At 37.1% G+C, this 22,848-nt stretch overlaps 1 protein-coding gene and 1 long non-coding RNA gene across 5 annotated transcripts in view; one reads left to right on the forward strand and one right to left on the reverse strand.

Moving 5' to 3' along the window:
* Positions 1–2,823: 2,823 nt before the first annotated feature.
* The window catches only part of fam135b (family with sequence similarity 135 member B), a 43,296-nt gene continuing 23,271 nt past the window's right edge, over positions 2,824–22,848 (forward strand). Inside the window, exons 1-4 of one of the 4 annotated variants that reach the window (XM_043217721.1) lie at positions 2,824–3,114; positions 13,130–13,221; positions 18,449–18,578; positions 18,728–18,807. In XM_043217721.1, the coding sequence (XP_043073656.1) occupies positions 13,200–13,221; positions 18,449–18,578; positions 18,728–18,807 (232 nt within the window). In that variant the 5' untranslated portion in view covers positions 2,824–3,114; positions 13,130–13,199. Of the gene's footprint in view, positions 3,115–12,894; positions 13,028–13,129; positions 13,222–18,448; positions 18,579–18,727; positions 18,808–22,848 lie in introns of those variants that run through there. The other 3 variants (XM_043217722.1, XM_043217723.1, XM_043217724.1) reach the window with 3 other exon arrangements.
* On the reverse strand, positions 6,218–12,791 carry LOC122323683. Its single transcript, XR_006247047.1, has 3 exons — positions 12,656–12,791; positions 11,524–11,673; positions 6,218–7,452 (listed from the first exon to the last, which is right to left on the reverse strand). It is a non-coding gene; the product is annotated as an uncharacterized LOC122323683 (long non-coding RNA).

Here is a 22,848-nt window from a genome sequence, read left to right on the forward strand (position 1 = left end):
ATAATTCAACCCCGCCTTCATTCACGCCTTCAAAACCAGTTTTATCTGTTATGAAGGTATAAAAGAAAGCGAGAAACATGCGAAAAAGTTATAGCATGAGCTTAAAGCGAGGAAATGCTGAAGCATGCATCACATACTCATAAAACGCATGTTCAGGCTGTCATGAAACATCTGGATAGCTGGTCATTAATTAAAGATTTTAGACAGCAGGCGAAAAACTTGAAGAATGTGTGAACGCTGCAAAATGATTGCGTCAGACTGTCTCTGGCTTCTCCTGCGCTATAGAGGAAGCAACGCTGCTTAAACACGAGTGGAGACCGAGAGCATGTGGTCAGCGCCTGAGGATTGGATTGAAATATGATAGCGGCATACTGCTTAATGCACACTTTATATGTATGTTAATGTGTAACAGGTATGCATTATATAGAGACAGTCTTTAAACTACAGTTCAGTGTGGGGTGTAGAAATGATTTTATTCGAGTAAGCGTACATTAAATTGATAAAAAGTTAAAAAGTTGAAAAAGTTTTATTTCAAATAAATGCTGTTGTTTCCAATTTTCGATTAATCAAAAGATTCACGAAAAAACAGCACAACTGATTTTAAATAAAAGAATAGGAGGAAAAAAAAGTTTTAGCATCATATTAGAATGATTTCTGAAGAATCATGTCACACTGAAACCTGAAGTAATAAGTAATAATTGCAATAATGCTGTCACATGACCTTCAGCAAGTGACATTTTAAAAAAAGGTGTGCAGTAAAATTTTGTATATATTTAATCTTTATATATAAACATACATTTAATTTTTATATCATTTAATGTTATTAAATTACTTCCTCCTAGCCTAATAGGAATAGGACTTATTTATGGGTTAATTTCCTTCAAAAGTGTCAAACTTAATGATTCAGTGATGTTTTGAAAATTTTATCCGATGACAAATGAGGGAAATAAAGCCATAATTTCCCATAAAATTCCACAGAAAAATAAAGAATCATACTGTTAACTCCAGTTGCTGTAAAGCTCATATCCAGCTCATATTTTGGAAAGAGTCATAAGTTATTGCTATTCCGAGTATCTAAAGCTGTCAGAATTCAAGGTATTTGGCTATGTATATTTGGGGTTTCCTGTGTGCAGATAAAATCAGGAAGTTACCTGTCCAAGACCAGATGTTGCAGAGTTTAGATGAGCCCATAACACTGTCTGCACACCTGCTGCTCAGTAATGCAGAGTTATTGTGCAACTAAGCACGTAAGCTTTAAAAACACTCAGAAGGATGTATATACTGCGCTGCCTGCACCGATACAGCATCAATATTTGATTGGTAAACAGAGGGCAAGGTGACCGCAGTGTTCACTGGACAAAACAGACCTGCATTCTTTCAGTGTGTTTAAACAACCTGCAGTGTGAATGCAATGAATGCTGGGTAACTTCAGTATGCAACCTGAACATGAATGGCAAAGGTTTAATGCCTAACCATCATGGGCAGGGGATTAAATAATGTATATTTGGTGACGGCAAAAGCTGTGTCATTATATCTACTTTTAAACTATATTCAATATAAGCACGGCATTAACACATTAACGTGCCCCTATTATGGGTAAGGATGTGTTCGTATTTTGGTTTTAGGAGTGCCCAAAAACAGATTGACATGCATGCAAGGTCAAATAATATGCATATATGTTTAACTCGTTCAACAAGTCACACAATAAATGTTTCAAAATAGCGCTGCTTCGTGTACAGTGTTACTGGGGAAACCAACAAGAGGCCGGGTTATATGCTACGGTTTCGTGTTCATGTCACATTTTTAAAATGACTTAAAATTACTATTTTTTGAGAGACAGTAAGTTTATACACAGTGCAATTTCAGATTTAAAACTTTGCAGTAGCTGTTCACTTAGAGCTGTGCTGCACCGTGTTGAAGTCATTTCTAATAATCCATAATGGGGAACTTTAAAAACAGTGTTTCCATTTTCTACAGTATTTACAAAATGGAAATATAGGGTTAAGCACTTTCATTTTTAAGGACAAGCTTTTTGTTTTGTTACATTATAACTTTGTCTTTGTAAACTTCGTAAATATGTATATGTATACACGCGCGCGCACACACACAGACACACACATAATTTATTTTGTTTAATAATTTGTAATCAATATTAAGAAAAACTTAAAAAAAACAATACTTATTACAAATTACATGATACATTATGCAAATGAATGTCTCTAAGATAAAATGATCCATAAAATGGCAATGAAAATATATATTATTGCAATATTAATAGTAATTATCCCTCAAAAATTGCTAAAATATTTAAAACATTATTAATAGTATATGTTATTAATACTACTACTACCTTTGACAACTACCAGCACTGTATTTATTTTTTATTTTTTTAATTCTAAAATTTAGAGTATAAACTGGCTTTTAAAAGATGCCAATCAATGCTAATATAAGCAGAGGTAAACACAAAGGAAACATTTATTTATGTATCGATTGGTAGATTAATTGATAGATATTGCAGAAAGGAAAATAGCTCAATCAGACCACAATGGATGGCTGTGTTCACAAAAATATTAATCCTAAGCTTGAACTGTAAGTGCAGGGACACATTTATTGTGTCAATCACGAGTAATGCTAAAATATACCACCTCTATTGACACTGACGTAAGCCTGTACGCATAGTGCATCTGACAACACAGAGCACACATCCATCCCTTATTACCATGCACCCAGCCTCAGACAGAGAGGAGAGAGAGAGAGGGCGAGCAAGAGACACACACACACAGAGAGAGAGAGAGAGAGAGAGAGAGAGAGAGAGAGAGAGAGGCGCAGCAGCAGCAGCAGGCAGATTGGACATCATCTCTGGAGGTGGGAGAACGCAAGCGCGCTACCGCAGCACGCAGGAGCTGAATGATCACCATGGCAACAACAGCATCAGCATCAGTACCAGCAGCGGCGGCAGCAGCAGCCGTGAGCCGCTCATGCTCGTGTCAACACTGAAACCTGCTCCTGCTCTCAACACACACTCCCTCCCTCTCAACTTAATGACATAGGATCAAAGCGGGTGCGCGGATCACGCCTCCGGGTCGCGCAGCAGCGTCGTCGTCGCACAGGCAGGTAAGCTGACGGACGTTTACGCTCTTTCTCTGTTATTGTTCATCCGTGTTTGGCTCACGTCGACCACGGACTTGCTTTTGATTGCCGTTTGCTATTGACCGTCTGGTCTGGTCCAGTCTGGTCTGGTCTTTAAGCCGCTCTTAGGTAGACCGGCAGGGAAATATTCCGTTATCCGGCATAAATCCCTGTTAGGAACATATTGGATGCATATTCTGCCAATGCAACACGCAAGCCATCTGGCTCCAGCAGAAACACACAGCACTGTATTTCTACACAACAACACCACATTTGAAGCGTGTGACATTGATGTTGACTTGAGCGGTACGCCGTGTGCCGGACACCACGGTAGGGACTGATTTAATTTAAGGTGCATTGCTCGGCTAATATGTCATTTGACGGGTCAGAAAGAGTTCAGTCAAAACCGTGTAGTCATGAAAAGGATTTGCATGACGCGTTTGAGAGGGAAACACATTAGGCTTTTGGTTTTTCCTTCATGTGTTCGGTACAAAACATCTCTTCTTCCGCTCCGAGAGGTTTCAAGTAATGAGGTGTTTCTAGCAGGGCTTGACTGACAAAAACAGCCAGCTGAAGACTCGAGAAACTCCATCTTACAGGAGCTTAATAAATCCACTGGAGTTACTCCGCATTAGGGAAATCCAGATGTTCACCTTGAACGGGACAGTTTCGCAAGATCAACAGATCTAAACCCTCTAAACGCATTTTCACGAAGGTCAATGAATCTGGCGTTCACTGCACCGTCTTGGAGAGCAGGACTGCGGATCTGTTTTCGCAAATTACTCGTCTTGTGTAGAGGGGACTTAAAAATTCTGCCCATGGCATTTGGCTCAGAGAAACATCTTACAGGTGATGTAAAATCTAGAATAATCTGAACTGGTAATGAGCGCTGTGAATAATGCAGTTGGACCGTATAGATGGTGACATTTAAACGCAAACTTGCGAGTCCCACACGGGCCCCTGGCGCTTGTCGGTGTGGTTAACGGATGGGGCCCGGGCTTGCCGGAGGACTAGAAATACCCCAGACGCCAACATGCTCTAAGTGATGTGGTAAAACTTCCGAGCGGCCAGGTCCGTCCGCACTGCTTCAGGGCAAGACGTACGGGATGATCTTGTGGGAATGCTGGGAGAAAGAATAACAGCTGAGTTTAGGCATTGTAGATCATCTCATTTCTGGAATGTTCAAAGGACAGAATTTCTAGGGGTTTTTCAATGAGGTTTAGTCAACGCCTCTTTAGAAAGAAACAAATATTGAAGGACGTTAATGCAGTAGTTACCATGAACTATCAATTAAAAATACTTCCAAAACATTTATTAATCTTGGTTATAGTTCATTTGAATGAACGAATGTATCACAGTTTCCACAACATTGATAATAAAGAAATGTTTCTTGAGAAGCAAATCAGATAATGGTCCACACCACAACTATAACGATAAAGGAACAGGGAAACGATATCATTGGAAATTATTTTTTCCAGATGATGAACGATACAAACGCTGACAGCCAATCAGAATCCATCCTGTTGTTATGACCTCGAGATTGCAAGTGCACTTAGAATAAACAGACGATTTTGTTTGCTGGTGTGTCAAACTATCTTTAAAGGTATGAATGGAGCTTAATGATGCTGTGAATTTCACGTAAAAATATATTCAAACAGAATATTTGTTTTAAAATTAGAATAATATTTCACATTGTTACTGTTTTTATTGTACTACCGATCAATTAAATTCTGCCTTGGCGAGCATTAGAGACTTGTAAAATGTTTGAGCGGTTTATATTTATAAAACATCAGCTATAACTAAGAAAATAGTTTATTGTTGGTTTATTACTGCTTTAACATGTTGATAGATAGAAAATAAAATAAAATCTCATTCCATGTAAATCAAACATTTTATATCAGATGAAGACAAATTAGAGGCAACAGGAATTTGTCATCACACCAGCAGAGAAATGTTCATATAAATATCTGTACATTAAATATCAAATACATTTATATCGGCTTTGATCATGCCGTGTCGTTCAACATTTTCCTTTACCTTTTAGTAAGCATTGTACCCTTTTGTACAGATTTTGTTGATTGGTTAGCTTGTCAGATAACTCCGCCCACAGTTAAATTTCATTGGTCAATCCTTCTCTTCTATCTTAAGTTACATAGTATTTTCGCCCTAATTAAGCATAAAAATGGACCCGTTGTGTCACGAGGTGAAATGCAATGCCACGTACTTGGCATGATTTCATGAATTCTCTCATTTCAGGCTGCGATCTTTGACTGCTCAGGACAATTTCACACATCAGAATCTGAGCCAGCCGTACCGCAATGTGAACAGCTCTTTGTGTGAACCATCAGATGCAGCGCGTGTCGTCTCAGGTTTTCTCAGGTCTTTTCGTGTGGATTTGTAACAGTTTGCGCTCGGGCCGGTCTCATGCGGTCCTGTGACTCTCTCTCATGTGATTCCTCTAATCTCTTTTCACTACCACATTGTTCCCGCAGGGTCAAGCGCATGCCGTATAAATCTTTTACCAGCACCATTGTCCTACTGCAGGACTTCATTATACAGAGCTGAATATCACTGCTGCAAGACGCATGCAGATTAGATCTATCAATCTATCTTCAATTATTCATCCATCCATCTCTTTATACTCGAGCACAGTAAGAATCTTCATACTTTATTTTGGCTTTAGATGTTCAATTGAGGCAATTCGGTGCCTTGCGATCCAACCACAAAACAAACCTCTGTCATCTCACCCAACTTTACCCTGTCTTCTATCAGTATGTAGCAAAGTAAAGGCTTGTGACCTTTTGAGTTATCACAAGCAGCTTTCTTAAGAAAAAAATCCATGCTATTCTCTACACTACCATTTTGGAGGTAGCATGTAACTATAGTATAGTGTGTGTGTATACACATACATGTATACATATTTCGACTTGCCAAAATGTGCATATAGAGCAGAATGCATTAGATGCTGTATCCCACAGTGCAATGACCTTTCATTTTCAGTGAAACGAAGAACCAAATGTGATCACACACAATCTTTTGATTTGTTAGGTATTTAGGCAAACGCACAATTGAATTGAATTGAAACACCTAATCATATTTTGAGAAGGTAATTGAATCTCAAACGGTGCTCTGAAATGCTCGATTGTGATTGGTCTGTTGTGACATTCTGGGTCAGTTTTTCCTAATAATGACTGACGCCAATAGTAAAGCTGTATAATAACTGGCAATACACTGGGTATATGAGATGGAGTTTAAATATCTCCCGTAGCACACAATCTCTCGTTTTATTCAAGCACAAAAAGTGCCATCTTGCACCTCAGTTATTGACTACATTCAAATAGAAATGTATACTGTAATGGATTATATTCAAATCAATATTTCATGACAGTCTTTATTCAAGTAGTAAAAAAAAATAAGTGGTATAGTTGCATTTTCCCTTAAACACCCATAATGTTTGAACTTGTTTGCCAAGTTTAAAAACCGTTTGCTTTTGTGCGCCGTGGGTTGATTTTTAGCTGGATGTACAGGATATTATCCTTTACTTGCCGAACTGTATATGCTGCATAAAGAGGTCATGTGACAACAACAAAGCATACTACTCTTTTAATATCTGTGAATGCTGCTTTTGAAAATAGACGGCGTGAGTGTACTCGAGTCAGAGAGAGGTTTACCTGACTTTGACTTTTGAAACGTGTTTGTAGTTCAAGGCTGGCGAAGTCGATTCGTGCCTCAACACAGAAAATACTAATTCATTTCAGTTCAAGGAATGCGCTGTACGATGACAAACTGTAGTATTAGATTTTCTAGTTCAACAACTTAATTCGTTGCCGTTTTTGCATAAACCCAACAGAATTGAGTCTGCTGATGTGCGCCGTCTAAAATCTTGTTGGAGGGTTTCTGAGCAGAGTCAGCGGTTTTTTAAGCTTTTCTAGGCAGAATCACTGAACTAGTTGTTGCATACATTATTTGTCTTTGGCAATGCGGAGACTAAGATGGATTCTTCTTTTGTGCTTGGGGTTATTGAATTCTGTTTCAAAATGTGCAAAATGTTGTGCTGTATTAAAATGCATTTTAATAGATTTATATAATATCAACCTTTCATAAATGTTGCAATGAGCTCTGAATGAGCAGGAAAACACCTTCAAAGAAGGCAAAGCAGCATCTTAACTGAATACAAGGAAGCTTGTGACTCACCGAATGACTTTCTGAGTGTTTATTGAACGATTTCAGACCATGACTCAAATTAAGAGGTTAAGGCCAATGTCCGCTGGATTACTTCCTGTCTGACAACCAGCATGGTACAAACGTATGCATTGTGCAGTTCTGTTGAAACACAATTGGAACAAATGAGATATTTGACAATCGATTCATTATAGCATAAAAAGAAAATATTATATATATATTTTTTTTATATGTTTTGTCAAGGCTGTATTTATTTAATCAAAAATACAGCCTTGACAAAACATATAAAAATATATATATAATATTTTCTTTAAAAATACACTATAAAAATATAGGATAATAAATATTAGTATATTAAAATATACCATTTAATATTCCTGTTATGCAAAGCTGAATTTTTAGCAGCCATTACTGTAATCTTTAGTGGCACACGATACTTCATAATTCATTTTAATATGCTGATTTATCAATGTTTTCAGGATTCGTTGTTCAATAAAAGTTAAAGAAAAACACACATACAAAACTATACAAATTATATATTTCTAAAAGTACTAAAGGCTCCATAAAAATATTACACAGCTATTCCGCACTGTTTCCAACATTGATAATAACTCAGAATGGTTTCATGTGACACTGAAGACTGGATTAATGGCTAATGAAAATTCAGCTTGAAGTATACTTTAAATATATAATAATAATATTTCACAGCATCCGTTTTTTTGCAGCTTCGACCAAATAAATGCAGCCTGGACAAGCATAAGAGACAAAAAAAGTGCCATTGAATGCAATGCATACAGATTTATTGTGAAGACCAAGGAAATTATTATAAAAATGTAAACATTTCTAAACTACACGACTTGGTTTTTCTGAAGTCGACTGCAATTGTGCAATTAACATTTGCCATGTCCAATTACAAACACACAAGCTCCAATAGATATCTGCAAGCACGCGCACACACACACACACACACACACACACACACACACACACACACACACACACACACACACACACACACAACCTGACAGGCCCATAAGGCTCTTCACTCTAACCAGAATGAAATCATAGATCACTCACAGCAAGCCCACGGCCTGCAGAATTGATTAAGCAGGCAAGTCGAGCAAGTGTCTTCAGTCTGCAGTAGATTTATGACTGCTCAAACATGCATACACACACACACACACACACACACACAGTTGTGCAAAAATATTGAATATTGCTGGAAGTGAACTCTGGGAAACGCAGGTTACAATTCCATCATTTCTGCAGATCTCTGAGAATATTAAAGGCGTCCAGTAATTCAGTCCGGCTGTAATACATTCAACTGAACCTTTCAAAGTACAAACACATCGAGAGATTCATTTCCCAGGCTTCCTTTGCAAACAAGATTTTTGATAGCGGTTTAATGTCCGGTAACGGCCGCTGTGTGTGATTATTGCCTGTAAAGGAAGTAGTGAACTCAGTTAAACCAATATCATTTCATCACGTCATACCACACTGCTGTCTAAATCAAATTACACGAGTAAATCTTACATATATGAATCTTGAAGTATGAATCAATTAAGCAGATTAGCCAGGCTCCTTGTTGCTTTAACAACTTTAGATGCATTCATTTTATTTTATTCTATTTTTATTAACTGAGCAGATTTAAAGCAAACAAAAATAAAAACATATAAAACAAAATTACTGGCTAAATGAGCCTGAAAATTATAGAAATGAATCGGTTATAATATTAAAATTTACCTAATCAACTTTTTTGTATTTATATATTCAGCAGCATTTACTTAAAGCAACTTTATATTATTCTATTATCTTCCATTTTATGTTTTTATTAATTAGGTGATTAAACCTCAACCGTATTATTCATTTATATTCTAGATTCATTAATTTACCACACGCGTTTACACAAGCAATATATTTTATCTGTATTATCAATTATGTTCTATTTTATTCTATATTTGCTAGATGCATTGATCTAAAACCTGTTATTATTCTATTCTAATTTTATTTTAGCATATGCATTTACACACAGCAACTTCGTTATTCTTTTATTTCATTCTACATTTATCGATCGACTATGCATGCATTAAGCGGCTCGATTTCATTCGGCCATTTTTAGGTGTTTTTATTTAACAGATCCTTTTACACAAAGCACCTTTACGTAATTCTGTCATGTTCTATTTTTACTGCATTCATTCATTAGATGCATTAGCCTTTTAGATGCATCTAAATCAGCTTTTTCCGTTTCGTTCAGTACGCATGTTATTCTACGATATCGCATTGCTGGGTGCAAGTCTTTCTACAGCGTACGAGTGCTTTCAAATTAAGCACCGGAACCCATAATGCTCTCTGTTTCTGCTCCGGCGGCTGCAGAGGTCAGCGGCGCTCTCCGGCCCGTCTCGAAGGGGCTCTCAGGACATTGTATGGGGAAGTGAAGCCAACACGATGGAACATTGTGTCGGTTAACGCAAGGGCAGCATTTCAAAGGAAACATATTATTCATTTCTCAGCATCAGCTGCCAGAGGAAGGTGACTGCAGCTTCAGAGCTGTTAACCTTTACCCGGCGTACAAAACCGCTAATAATAGCCATCTAATGCTACGTCACAATCGCTCAGATCCCGCCTCCTTTATTGTTTCCTTTTTGCACTCCCGCCCTTAATGTTTGCAGGAACGGCATTCGTATCAATATTTCATCACTGCAAACAGCAACATCACGTCTGACAGTGAAGCTCCTGTAGTTTTCCTTACTATGGCTCATGTGGTTTTGAAACGGTTTAATCATCTCTTTATTAATAGGAAGCCATCACACGGCACAGCACCCACCGCTTCAGAAAACAGACGATAGAAAAATGTTAGTTTTTGATTTTAGCTCCTCTGAATACTGGCTTTGACATACATTTATTCTATGCGTTTTTATACCTTACTACTGTACAACAGAACTATATCCGTCTCAGCCAATGGCATGAATTTGGGGCGGAGCTACTGCTAGTTCAACCAATGGCAAACAAAAATTGGGGAGTGTTTCCGGTCATTATTTTTAAACGTCAGCTTTATAAAGTCAGTCAAACAGTATCCGATACACAATGAGAAACATTTCAAAAGATTTAGGCTATATTTCAATGACATGACAATGACATGAATCCAGTTTTATAAAAGAAACCCATTTGTACAGATTCCGGTTTTGTAAAAATGTCAAGATAAAATAATCAGATGCATTAAGAAAAATACTTTTTTATAAGCTTTTTATATATTGCATTGTAATGCATAACTTGCATTGATTGCATGTATTGATGAATGATCTTCATGAATAATTGTAACCACGGTTATCGTGCACTGTAAAAAAAAAAAAAAAAAATGAAAATGCTACAGTAAAAATGGTTAACAGTAAAATTTACAGGGAAAAATCGTAAATTCACGTTCCCAGAATTCCCTACAATGCATTTCTGTTTTTTTCTCTCTTTAAAATCACTGCGTTTCATCTTAGTTGTTTATTAGGGTTGTATGCTACATGCAATGTTGTTAAATTAATGTTTATTGCATATTTCAGTGAGTCTCATCGTGATGATGTTTAGCGTTTGTGTGAATGACACTGAGCACCTTCTATACATGTTCATATTTAAAAGCTGCTTGTGATCGGCTTTGGCTCATCACGACCACCTGCATTTGTTGGTTATCAGTGTATTTCAAAAGTACAAAAAAAATTTGGTATGGTTTTTGGTTTATATTAACATTACATCAGTTAATGAAATTACGGTATTTAACTTACAACCGTAAAACCAAAAAAACGTTACTGTATTTTTTACAATAGAATTCGGGCCACGACAGCTGCCATTTTTTCCCCGTAAATTTCAAGGATTTTTTTTTGCTACACCTTTAGAAAATGTAACAGGGAATCTGCAAATACTGTAATGCATTTCGGTCTGGCTAAAATTATTTATTCAAATATACACTACGAATAAACATGTATGATGCAAGTACTACCGGATGACATTGTTACATTCATCACACTTAAAATGAAAGGTGAAGTGCATTGCATTGTGGGATATAGCATTCAGCACCAAAGCATTCAGGAGGAGTTTGGGGGAAGCTGCTTAAAAACACAATTTCGAGGTGGAGCTGGAGAATAGCATTTACCTATAAAACACACTCGAATAAGAAGGGCTGGCGCATGTCTGCTTGGCGGTTGCAGCTGGGGTTTTTTTTTTGCTCACCGGATTTAGAGCCAGGAAGTTCTGCTTCTTTGCTCCCCGCTGATGGAACGTCCTTAAAACTGCAGACTCACTGGCGATATGGCAGTTCACTTTCTAGACGCACACTGCATATTTCATAAAAAAATGCCTTGATGCATCTTCATTAAATTGCTGGAACAGAAAACGATAGATCAGTCAACCAAAAATGAACTTATGCTTACTAATCAAATATCATTTCTGGAGGTCGATACGTATATGATTACTGATATGACAGCTAATTTTAGTTAGTCTATATATTTCTGTCTGTTGTTTTTGATAAATATATATTAGTAAGCACTAACCAAGATACTTTTGTAGGCTTTAAGATATTACAACTATTGATTTTAAAGATTTAAAGACAGTTCTTTTAACGTGGCAATTACTCTGATAGGATCTTCTTTCAATATCCGGCAAATCAGAAAGATACAGATAACAAAAAATAAACCCAATGTTTCTATTATAAAACCCCTTAGGAGTTTCTTTTCCACCGCAGCATTATTTTCAGGATAATTAAGCCCATTTCACCCCTCATTTCTCATTACGTTAATGAGCCTGATATTGCCTTTCTCAGCATTTTAATGATGATTCTCATTGTTGAAATACACTCTTTTCTTTATTACAGAAGAACCCATTTTTTTTTTCAATTAAGCCGAATTTGTTTTGAATTAATAAAAGGCAGTATAACAAATGCTATAACTTTTTACTTCATGTAACAGTAATGAAAAAACTGCTTTCTACATTAATGAATATTTGATAAATGTGCTTTATCGTTGTAAAAATACACAAAATTAAAATGATATATATATATATGTATATATATATATATATATATATATATATATATATATATATATATATATATATATATATATCTATATATTTTTTTCTATATTTATATATCTATCTATATATTTGATTTTGAAACTCATATATATCTATAATAAAATTATACATATATATACAGACAAAATGAATGAAAATGTGAATGCCAATAATCATTGCTAAACGTTGCCGTTTAAAACAGACTTATTTTTCCTCCATCAAGCCAGTGTGGAAAAGCAAATATCCTCTCAAATTCCAGCCATCCCTCTCATGTCACAAGCACCGGACTCACATCACAACCTGTTGTGCGGGAAGAGGCCATTAGATACGATTACTGCCGCGCACTCACGCAGGTTCAGCCCGAGCTGCGGCGTCTCTCAGACCGATGGTGTCATAAGCATGATTTGGGATCACGTCCAGAAATGCCACTGCTGTCATCCGTCTCGGAGCAGAGAGCGTCGTACGTTGGTTTGCTGCAGAGAGGCACATCGGGTTCTCAGAACAAATATTGTCTGGGATGAGTCATAGCCTGAGTAATTAGATATGGCGTCTTCCTGAGTCACGCGTGTGCTCTAGCGGCTCTCGAGTCACTGGATTGTGTTCATTGAGGTTACCACGGTAAACACACTCCCTCACAATGGGACGACCGGCTCAGCTGACAACGGTACAGCAACAGAGAGATTCCTGAAAGGAAAACGCATTCTGGATTAGATGACAAGACAATGGTGCGTTCAGCTGCAAAATGAACTTTTGTCTGTCTCTCTAGGTGATGGAATAGATGATGTCGGAAGTACAGGGCACTGTGGAGTTCTCGCTGGAGCTGCACAAGTTTCACAATGTGGATCTCTTCCAGAGAGGGTAAGTCCTGAGCTGCTCCGCGCGTCTAATGAAGGCTCTGTGAAGCGTCTGTTTTCTAAGCGACCTGTTCAGGACGGCATCGCACGCAAACACGCCAAGAGCCGCTTCGAGTCTGTCTAACTGTCACATTCCAGGCATTTTTCCATGTTCTTTTGGGATGCAATGAATAGATGCCATTGTGTGGCGTTCATTTTGTGTTATGGGGCACAAAGACCGGAGCTGGAAAGTGTTTTCGCATGCTAACATGCAAACAAAAATTAACTTTTAGCAGAAACTGTATATGCATGGTCTCTAATAAAAAAAAATTGTGCTGGGAAATTATTACTCGCATCCCAAAAAAAAGTGCTGTGAAATTACTTTTTAAAAATTTTTGATTGCATTATATATATATATGTATGTATATATATATATATATATATATATATATATATATATATATATATATATATATATATATATATATATATATATATATGTGTGAATACACACTACATGCATGTATCTTTTAAGAAAAAAATACTATAATATTTAAGTATTAAATATATTTATATATGATATAAATGATATGAATATAAATATATGCATGTACATATTTTCAAAATATATGCTGCATGTGTGTGTATTTATATACATAATAAATATACACAATAAACACATTTATTATGTCTATTAAAAAAACTTTAATTTTGGATGCGATTAATCATTTTACAGCACAAAAAAAAACAAAACCTGTTTTAAGATTTTAAGATGATTTAATTTTCTGGAGGAAGTCACTTCTGCTAGCCAAGGTGCATTTATTTTTGGCAGTCTTCAATGTCACACGATCCTTAAGAAATGAATGAAGTTCTGATGTATATAAAGTTAAAAATATCTTATGTAACATTATACATGTCTATACTGCCACTTTTTATCGATTTAATGCAATGTAATGTAATAAGTTAAAAGAAAACTTTGCTTCTCGTGCCTTTGCATAGTTTTTAAGCATGTGATTTCTGGGCCATTATTGGCAACAAACTAAACTTGTAATCTATTTAAGCAGCCTGATTGGCTTAGACATAACATTATGTACCACTAGCGAAGCAAAAAATGGCACGCTTCTCTAAAAGTGGATTCGACACCTACTTTAGGATCGTGCAGCATCTGCATATTTAATCAAAATAACTTGTATAACCGAGACAGCTCGTGTTGTTTAGGTGTTAAACGGCGTTGTCGTATGCATCTCCCCACTAAGACCACGAGGTGTCACGTGAAGGCGTTCACTTCAGCAGACTGCTAGATTAATGATTGATTTTTCCCTGTTTTTGTACATTACGTTCCTGTCATCGGTTCAAGCCAAATCAATTACAGCCTTGCTGCGAGCAGCAGGTGAAGTCTACGGGGAATTCAATGACTTTTCAGGTCACTGAATTTTAACTATGCAGCAGTTTGAGATTCAGGGACAGAACTCCGCCTCCATGACCTTCGTGGTGTTAGTTTGGTGCTAGTCCAGCGGCTGACATGCAATGACACCGACATGTCATGTTGCTCAAAATGTGTCAAATGAAATGCATGTCAAAATGTTTTTGAAAAAAAGTCTCTTATGGCTGCAAGGCTGCATTCATTCGATCAAAAATACGGCACAAACAGAAATGGGAAATTCAGCACAATTTAAAATGACTTCCATTTGAACATATTTTAAAAGGTCATTTGTTCCTGCGATTCAAAGCAAAATTCTCAGCATTCTCAGCATGAATATATAAGATATAAGATATGGGCCATAAGATAAAATATAAGAACTATAGAAGTGTCTTCACTTTTAAGTTAGTGCTAGTTAGTACTTTTTAAAGAGTACTTTTTTCTTTGAGAATGGAATGAAATTAATTTCCTGCCAAAAATAGATTTTTCATTTAACCTTTATTTAACCAGGCAAGTTAATCAACAAGTTCAAAATTGAATTTTTTTTATACTTCATTTGAAACATAACCATCTAAAAGTTGAATGAAGAAAAAGAATAACAAAAAAAAAAAAGCAACATGAAATTGTTATCTTATTTAATAAATCATTTTGAGACATTTTATGGTGGCAAAAAAAGAGAAAAAAGTCAAAAGCCACTATTAGCCATAATTATGTCAACAGTATAATAAGGTAACATTATTTTAACAGAACATTAGCATTTGTTGATTTAAAAAGGGGATAAATCTACTAACTCAACATAATTTTATTACACAAAACTGAAATATGGCTACTTTATTCTTACAAAAATCACTTGAATGTGCATCAAACTGTAACAATGATTCCCAAACTCACAGGTAACCTTCCCGCATGGTTTACTACAAAAAGAAAGTTTAAGATGTCTTAAGATCTGGGCAGTGCTAACGCAAAGCCAGTTCGTTCCCAAAGGCCATGAACAAAGTTTCACCAGAGACTCCCACAGAGCATCTACAGTAGACAGTCTCATTAGACACCCGTCTGTTAGCAGACCCGCTATACAGTTTCCTCTCTATCCTCTACCGTTCTCCTGACAGCTGTGTGAAGCAGAGGTTGCGATGCGGTAGAGGTCACTCGTAATGTTGTTGAGCGCAGCCCGTCTGCTCTGAGATTAAAGCAAGGCCTTTGGCTGAAACATCAGCTTTGCAGAGATTTGACCGGCCCTTCCCCCCCTCCAGAAACCACAAAGCTAAAGCTCTCATCTGAAATAATCCCCACAAGACACAAACTGCTCTAATATACCGTTTGTTTTTAACAGCCCCGTATGTGGTTCCTGCTCAGAAGAGAAGCAGCTAACAATAGAACGGGGCCGAATGAACTAATAGACCTTTGGCCTATATATGTCTGATGGAGCCAAACCGTACGTGTTATAATGAGCGCCGAGAACCCGTTTGGGAAGAATTCGCTGGACAGCGTTCACTGGGGTGTGAGGTATTGGTTTGAAAAATGCGTGTGAATTGAATGATACAGAAAAGTATAAAAATCAATGCGGATTTCTATTTAACAGAGCCTGCTGACAAACAGAGAATAAATCACTGGCATCTAACTTAAACACAAACGCGCGCTATAGTTCAAAATGTAGATTTAATGATCATTTACTCACCATCACGTTGTTCTGAACTGTTTTTTCTCCGTGAAACAGAAAAGGAGTTAAAGGTTTATCAGTAAATTGAGCTGAAAAATGAAAAATGAAAATTCAGTTTCCACCGACTTGCACGGTATGACAAAGTCAATGGAGACAATCAGCTGTTTGGCCATGGTTTAACAGGCTGTGAGATTTTTTTTCTCTTATGCAAGTCATTTGGAATACATTTATGCCAGCGTGAATTGCAGTGTTGTATTTAAAGGGTTACTAGACCCCAAAATTAATTAGTCATTAATCACCATGTCGTTCCAAATCCATAAAGCTTCGTTCGCCCTCAGAACACAATTTAAGATATTTTGGAGAAAAACCAAAAGGCTTGTGACTGTGCCACCGACTGAACACTATCAAGGTCCAGAAGAGTCTGAAAGACGTCATCAAAATAGTCAATCGGCCATCAGTGGATAAATGCGAATTTTCCGACGTGACGAGAATGCAAAGAATATAAAAATAATGGACTTATTCGGCAATTCATCACTGTAGCACCATTTTGGAGAGTATCCGCTGTTCTGTGTGAGCCACGATACAAGGATACGCAGTTTTCTTTCAAATCAAAGTACACATAGAAGACATGTCTGTTTGGTGCGGCTGTCACATCGAATCACTGAATAAATATGTTATTTTTATTGTCTTTTCATGCAAAAATATTCTCGTAACTCCATAACGTTACGTTGAACCACCGACGGCAGATGTATGTTTATTTAGACGACGTCTTTTCTAGACCTTGGAAGTATTCATAAGGCGGCAGTCAACAGGACAGCTTTCATCCAAAATATCTTAAACGGTGTTCCGAAGAAAAATATCTAACCGTCCTACAACCAGACCGCAAGCATTGAGATAACCACGCTCAAACACCATAAGATGCAGCAGTATCATACATTTCATACGTTTTGTAGCTTGTGCGGTGCTGTATGTGTTTAACATGTGCTTAAAGATATTTATAGCAAGTGCTATGAGATTTCGTGCGCTCTCGGCATGCGTTATAGACATTTCTGCAACACATGCTACGCGCGTATCACGCCGTTCGTTTGCTTCAGCATGCGATCAAATAGTCTGCGAACATTTCAGCATAAATTATGGTTGATTTAGAACGCGCTGTAGATGCAGTGAAGCTTGTGGATGTTATACACTTTTTGACATGTGCTGCAGACTTATTTTAGCATGTACTGTCAACATAGACGTTCTTGCCGAGCTCAGGATGACCCGACTTAGTTCGGGATCTCCAGGGAGCTGCAGCATGATCTGTGAAGTGCTTCGACATTTAACATGCAACTGCTGTCGCTTCACTGGCCAAGGTGACCTTTGTACAATCCCCCTGACGGAGCCTGGGCTGTCTGAACACGCCGACTAAGCTTTCACGTTAATTCGCCATCATTATTTATGATTTAATAGAGATTCACTGTATAAAACTTCACAATGACCAGATCAACGGCTGTTTATCTTGATCTTGGTCAGTGTAAGTGGTATAGGAACATGCCGTATATCCATTATTTATTGCTAGTTTGTCCTGAAAGAATTAATAATTTAGATACATTTGTGGAGGACTTCAATGGGATGGCCGGGAAGAAAATGCTGGCCTTTTATAAGGTAACACGAGTTTGGTGGTATATGTAGAGCGCATAAGACCACATTTCAGAAACATTCATTATATATATATATATATGAAATGTAACTAATATGTTCTATCTGTAATATGTGCTCAGTCACATGAAGTAATAGAAGCAGCGGTTGAACCAGCTCACCAAATCAGACTGAACTGTCTGAAACCACTTTAGGACAGGACAGTAACTCAGACTGGAAATGAGCCACAATTTCTGTGACGATGAATTTCATTCAGTACTCCGGTTCCTCCAACAGTCACTGAGCAAACAGATCTGACTGCACGAGGTTCTAGATTAAAGGTAATACTGTTGTAAATGTACATTTTCTTGCACAGATTGATTGTTTCGCTTCATTAGACCTCAATGTATCTTCAGGATCCACAGGTGTTCATTTTGTGTTCCCTGAACACGTTTTTTTATCCTCAAATTTAGGTTTTAAGGATCTAATTAACAGGAAAACGCACTGAACATTAAAAACTAACATTTTGTTCATAGTATTTCTTTGTTGAAAGCACAGACTTTAATTGCTATACAATCAACGGTCTCAAAGTTCTGCATGCAGCGACTTTTGTCACGCGTTTTCAAAAATGTTCTGAAGCTTGGGTTTGGGAGTTTTCTCGTCGCATCTGGACCATTCTAACTACCAGGTTTTCTTTTCCCTCAAATTTTTTTTCTGTTTTAAAGTTGTTTAACTGTAATCTTGTATGACATATAATCTTTTTACAAACGACTTGTATTCCAGTTACTATATCTATCTACTGAATCTATAATAATTCAACCATTCTGTCAATTGCAGCTTTTATCAGGTGAGGGCAGGTCTGCGTGTGTCTCCTCGGATTCCCCACAGAATCACCGCCACAACACCTGGATACACAGGTGAGATCTTCATCTATTCCCTCTCTTCTTCTCGATGTCTCTATAAACCATGTGTGCAGAATCAACATCATGCGGACTAATCAATCAGCGATTATTTTCTTTTGTTACACAATTTTTTTTGGTGGTGGCGGTGGTTTCGAATGGAGATGCATCATCTGAGAGAGGGTTTTAAACTGTCAGCACACTCTGAGGAAATGCATCTCTGAATTCATTCCCTTTAAAGGCGCATTTAAACGGGGCTTTTGAAACTAATTTAACTTCTTAAACGGCAATTTCAGAGACAGTTACTGTCGAACATTAAATCGCTTGCCGTAAGCGACGTTCCTGTTATTGTGCACAACGCATTCGTTTGTGAGGACTTCATTTTGGTTACAATTATAGTCTATTTACCTTGCTTTGCCAGATAGAGGACGATAGTGAATGCAGGCATTCGAGGGCTCTTTCCCAGAGGCTTTGGAAGGATTCCCCTCGCTGTCTCCGCTCCTGCTGTTAAAAATAAACGTGCAGAATAAACTACTTTCTGAGGCCTTAAGAGGACAGTGAGAGACACAGAGATAAAGTCTGTAGAATTACTATCTAGATATAAGGCTTTTAGAGTTAGATCAATTATTCATCATAGACTCTATCAATTGCTTTCAAAGTCCAAAAAAATAATCAACAATGATCGCAAAAAAAATTATTTAGTTGTGACAGTTTTACATATTTGTGCACACATACATTTATTATATTTTTTAAATACTGTAATGTAAAAAAATGCATAATTTATGAACGTTTTAGCAATATTCTTAGGGATTTATTTATTATAACATTAATAATATGTGACCCTGGACCACAAAACGTAAGTCGCTGATGTATATCTAAATAAATAACAAAATTATTTATTTTTTATTTTATGGCAAAAATCATTAGGACAAGTAAAGATGACGCGCCATGAGGATATTTTGTGAAGTTCCAGCTGTAAATATATCAAGACTTATTTTTGCTAGTTGCTTCTCGGCCAAACATGGCCTTTTTTTTTTAATCAGCTTTGATGTGATGTATTATAACATATTAATAATAATACAAATCTATTACGCATCTATTAGTTAAACGTTCACTTTACTGTTTACATTAATCTTTTAGCATGGTAGTATCACACATGTCCCATATAAAGATGCTGTATGATTTTCTATGACCCCTTGATTACAAACACACACCTTCTGTGTAATTTAACCGTTACTTATGTCTCGTTCAGTGTTTAACTCACATTCTTCTCACATTCTTAACACACACACTGTGTTCAAAACAGTAATCTACAGGCTGCTTTGGTTTTATGACCATCTGACGGCAGTCAGGGACATGTGCACCATGTTTCCACAGGTCACGCTGTGTCAGGTGAAAATATAGCCTGTTTTCACAACATCGACAACACACGGCTACCAGCACACACACACACTCACAATTATCAGTGTACACACTGCTGTTAAGACACCCGTTTAAGATCACGTTCAAAAGATCCAAAATAACTATTTTTTAAAAATCTCACCTTATAAAACACTACGCTGTCAGACACCGTGTTTGTGATATCTTACTACTCGCAATTTTGAGAATGCATCCCTTGTATTCACCTATGGGACCTCTTTTACATTCAGTTAGTGTGTTAGCGTGCTTCTGAATGTGACACGGGTTTGTTCGCCGAGGCCTCAGATACTCGTCTGAATCGTGTGATTCCAGATCAAATGCTGCTGTCTGACTGACATCACTGCGCTATAATGAGCTTCTGGGCAAATTTTCATCTGCTGTTTGTGTGTGAGCTACTGACAAGACTACAAGATCGCTGTTTGATATCTGCTGTCGGCTTGTTTAGTTTTGTTTTTGCGTGTGTGTGTTTCATGCTTCTGTATTTTAAAATATAGTTTATTTCTGTGATGCAAAGCTGACTCATTACTCCAGCCTTCAGTGTCACATGATCTCTCACAAAATTGATCTGCTGCTCAAATACATATTTCTAAACGTTGTCAGTGTTGAAATAAGCACCGTCGCTTCATATTTTCATGGAAACCATGATACTTCAAAGTTAAATATAATATTAAACGTTTGTTTTACCAATTTAAATGCCTTTATTGTCAACTTTAAACTATTTTGATGCATCCTTGCAAATAGAATAAAAATGTAAATTTCTTTAAATAAAATCATAGTGATCCAAAACAAAGCCATAAGAAATAAAAGCATTTTGTCTTTTAATTTTTACATTTATCCAACTAGAACTCTGATAAATGAATTATTTCCTGTCCACCGAGATGCTCATTTTGCTTGAGTCATGTGAAATAAAGCAGCTGTTTTCTTTTGGGTAACATATCTTAATGTCTTGATTGAGGAGTGTGTGTGTGTGTGTGTGTGTATTTGGCTGCAGAAGCCCCGCGGCCTCTATCTGACATTGAGTTTGACTCATTTGACTTAACGCCAGCAGAAGTCTGACTCACTGGCATTAGTGGCCATTTTGGATCTGTCAGCCATTCTGGCTCTTATGGGATTTCAGTTTCAGTTTCAAAATGTCATCCGCACAACTGGCTGTCTGACTAAACTCAAATGTTTCAGCGTTACTCGTATACATCATTTGGTATGCTTGTGGTAGTGCTGTCTGATGTGTAAATATTGTAGATATTAAGAGAATGAATCACGCATATGATGATGAAGTTCAGGAGATATGAGCTAAAATGCTAATTCGGCCTGTAGTACAGCATGTGATTTTGCGGCGCAGTGCTGTGAATTACCATGCTGCAATCAGCCGGCTGCAGAAACAGTCCCTTCTGTTCAGTCGTTCATCAGAAACACACTGTCCTGATCCACCATCCATTACCGCGTCCATCAAACATCGTCAGCATTTGCTTGAGATTAGGAGAGCTGTGAAGTGCCTAAGATGTAACAAAGAAGTACTGGAGTTCAAACCAAAAAATATAGATTTTAAGACTATTTTACACCAATTCAGTAGAAGACACTTTTATAAGAGAACAAGTATACATTCAGTAGGACAAGGATTTTTGAATGATAGAGGAGCATAAGAAACAAAAAGACCAATGTTCATTTTCAATGTTTGTATAAAGCAGTTAATTTATGCTTATTATTAATATGATTATTATTATCATATATGTTATATGTGTGTGTAGCTAAAGTTTTCGTGACTGTATTCATTTAAATGCGTCACGTCAAATTTTCACATGCTCAAAATATAGCGGTGAAATTTTACAATCTTAAATACCCAGCGTCAAAATTTGCAAAAAAAAATTCTAAATTATAACGCAGGGCAAATTTTGCCTTAAATGTTTTATTTATTTATTTTAGATCTAGTGGCTTTCGAAAGACATGTTTAAGGGTAAAAAAAAATAAAAATCATACATTAGGCATCCAGTATCAATATTTGGGGCTCATGCGCTGTATTCCAAGCCTCCTGAAGTCATGTGACAGCTGATATTTAAGTCACTGAGTGTGCTCTGTTGTCAAATCAATCAGGCCAATTCGTGACTGAATCATTCAGTTCAAAAGTATGTTCGATCACGAATCAGATGTTGCAGCTTCTCTCCTCTTCGTCTGTAGCGTCCAAAAACGCTTCCATTTCAATTTGCTCTTCACACGAAGCTACCAATCGAACTCAAAGCTGTAGCGAACAAATCACCCGGACTACTTTTGTAATTATTTCTATGGTGTCGTTTCATTATATCAGAGCCAGACAGGTACTATATATAGGTTTTGACGACATCAAGTTGATTAACTAACCAAAATGTTCATTTTTGGGGCGAACTCACTTTTTAAAAACGATATTTTAGATCACCCAGTGTGCCGCATTCCAGTGCAGTGCTGTACATTTTCATACTGCTAGAAATAGTGCTGTTCATCAGAAACGCATTGACCCCATCCATCATCTTTTTTCTGGGTTTCTGACTCTTCCTCTCCATCACACACACACACACACACACACACACACACACACACACACACGCACGCACACGCACACGCACACACTCCCCAGGACTCCACCGACAAGATCAGACTCTACTGTAAGGC

The sequence above is a fragment of the Puntigrus tetrazona genome, chromosome 19 (assembly GCF_018831695.1).
Source record: "Puntigrus tetrazona isolate hp1 chromosome 19, ASM1883169v1, whole genome shotgun sequence".
NCBI lineage: Eukaryota > Metazoa > Chordata > Actinopteri > Cypriniformes > Cyprinidae > Puntigrus > Puntigrus tetrazona.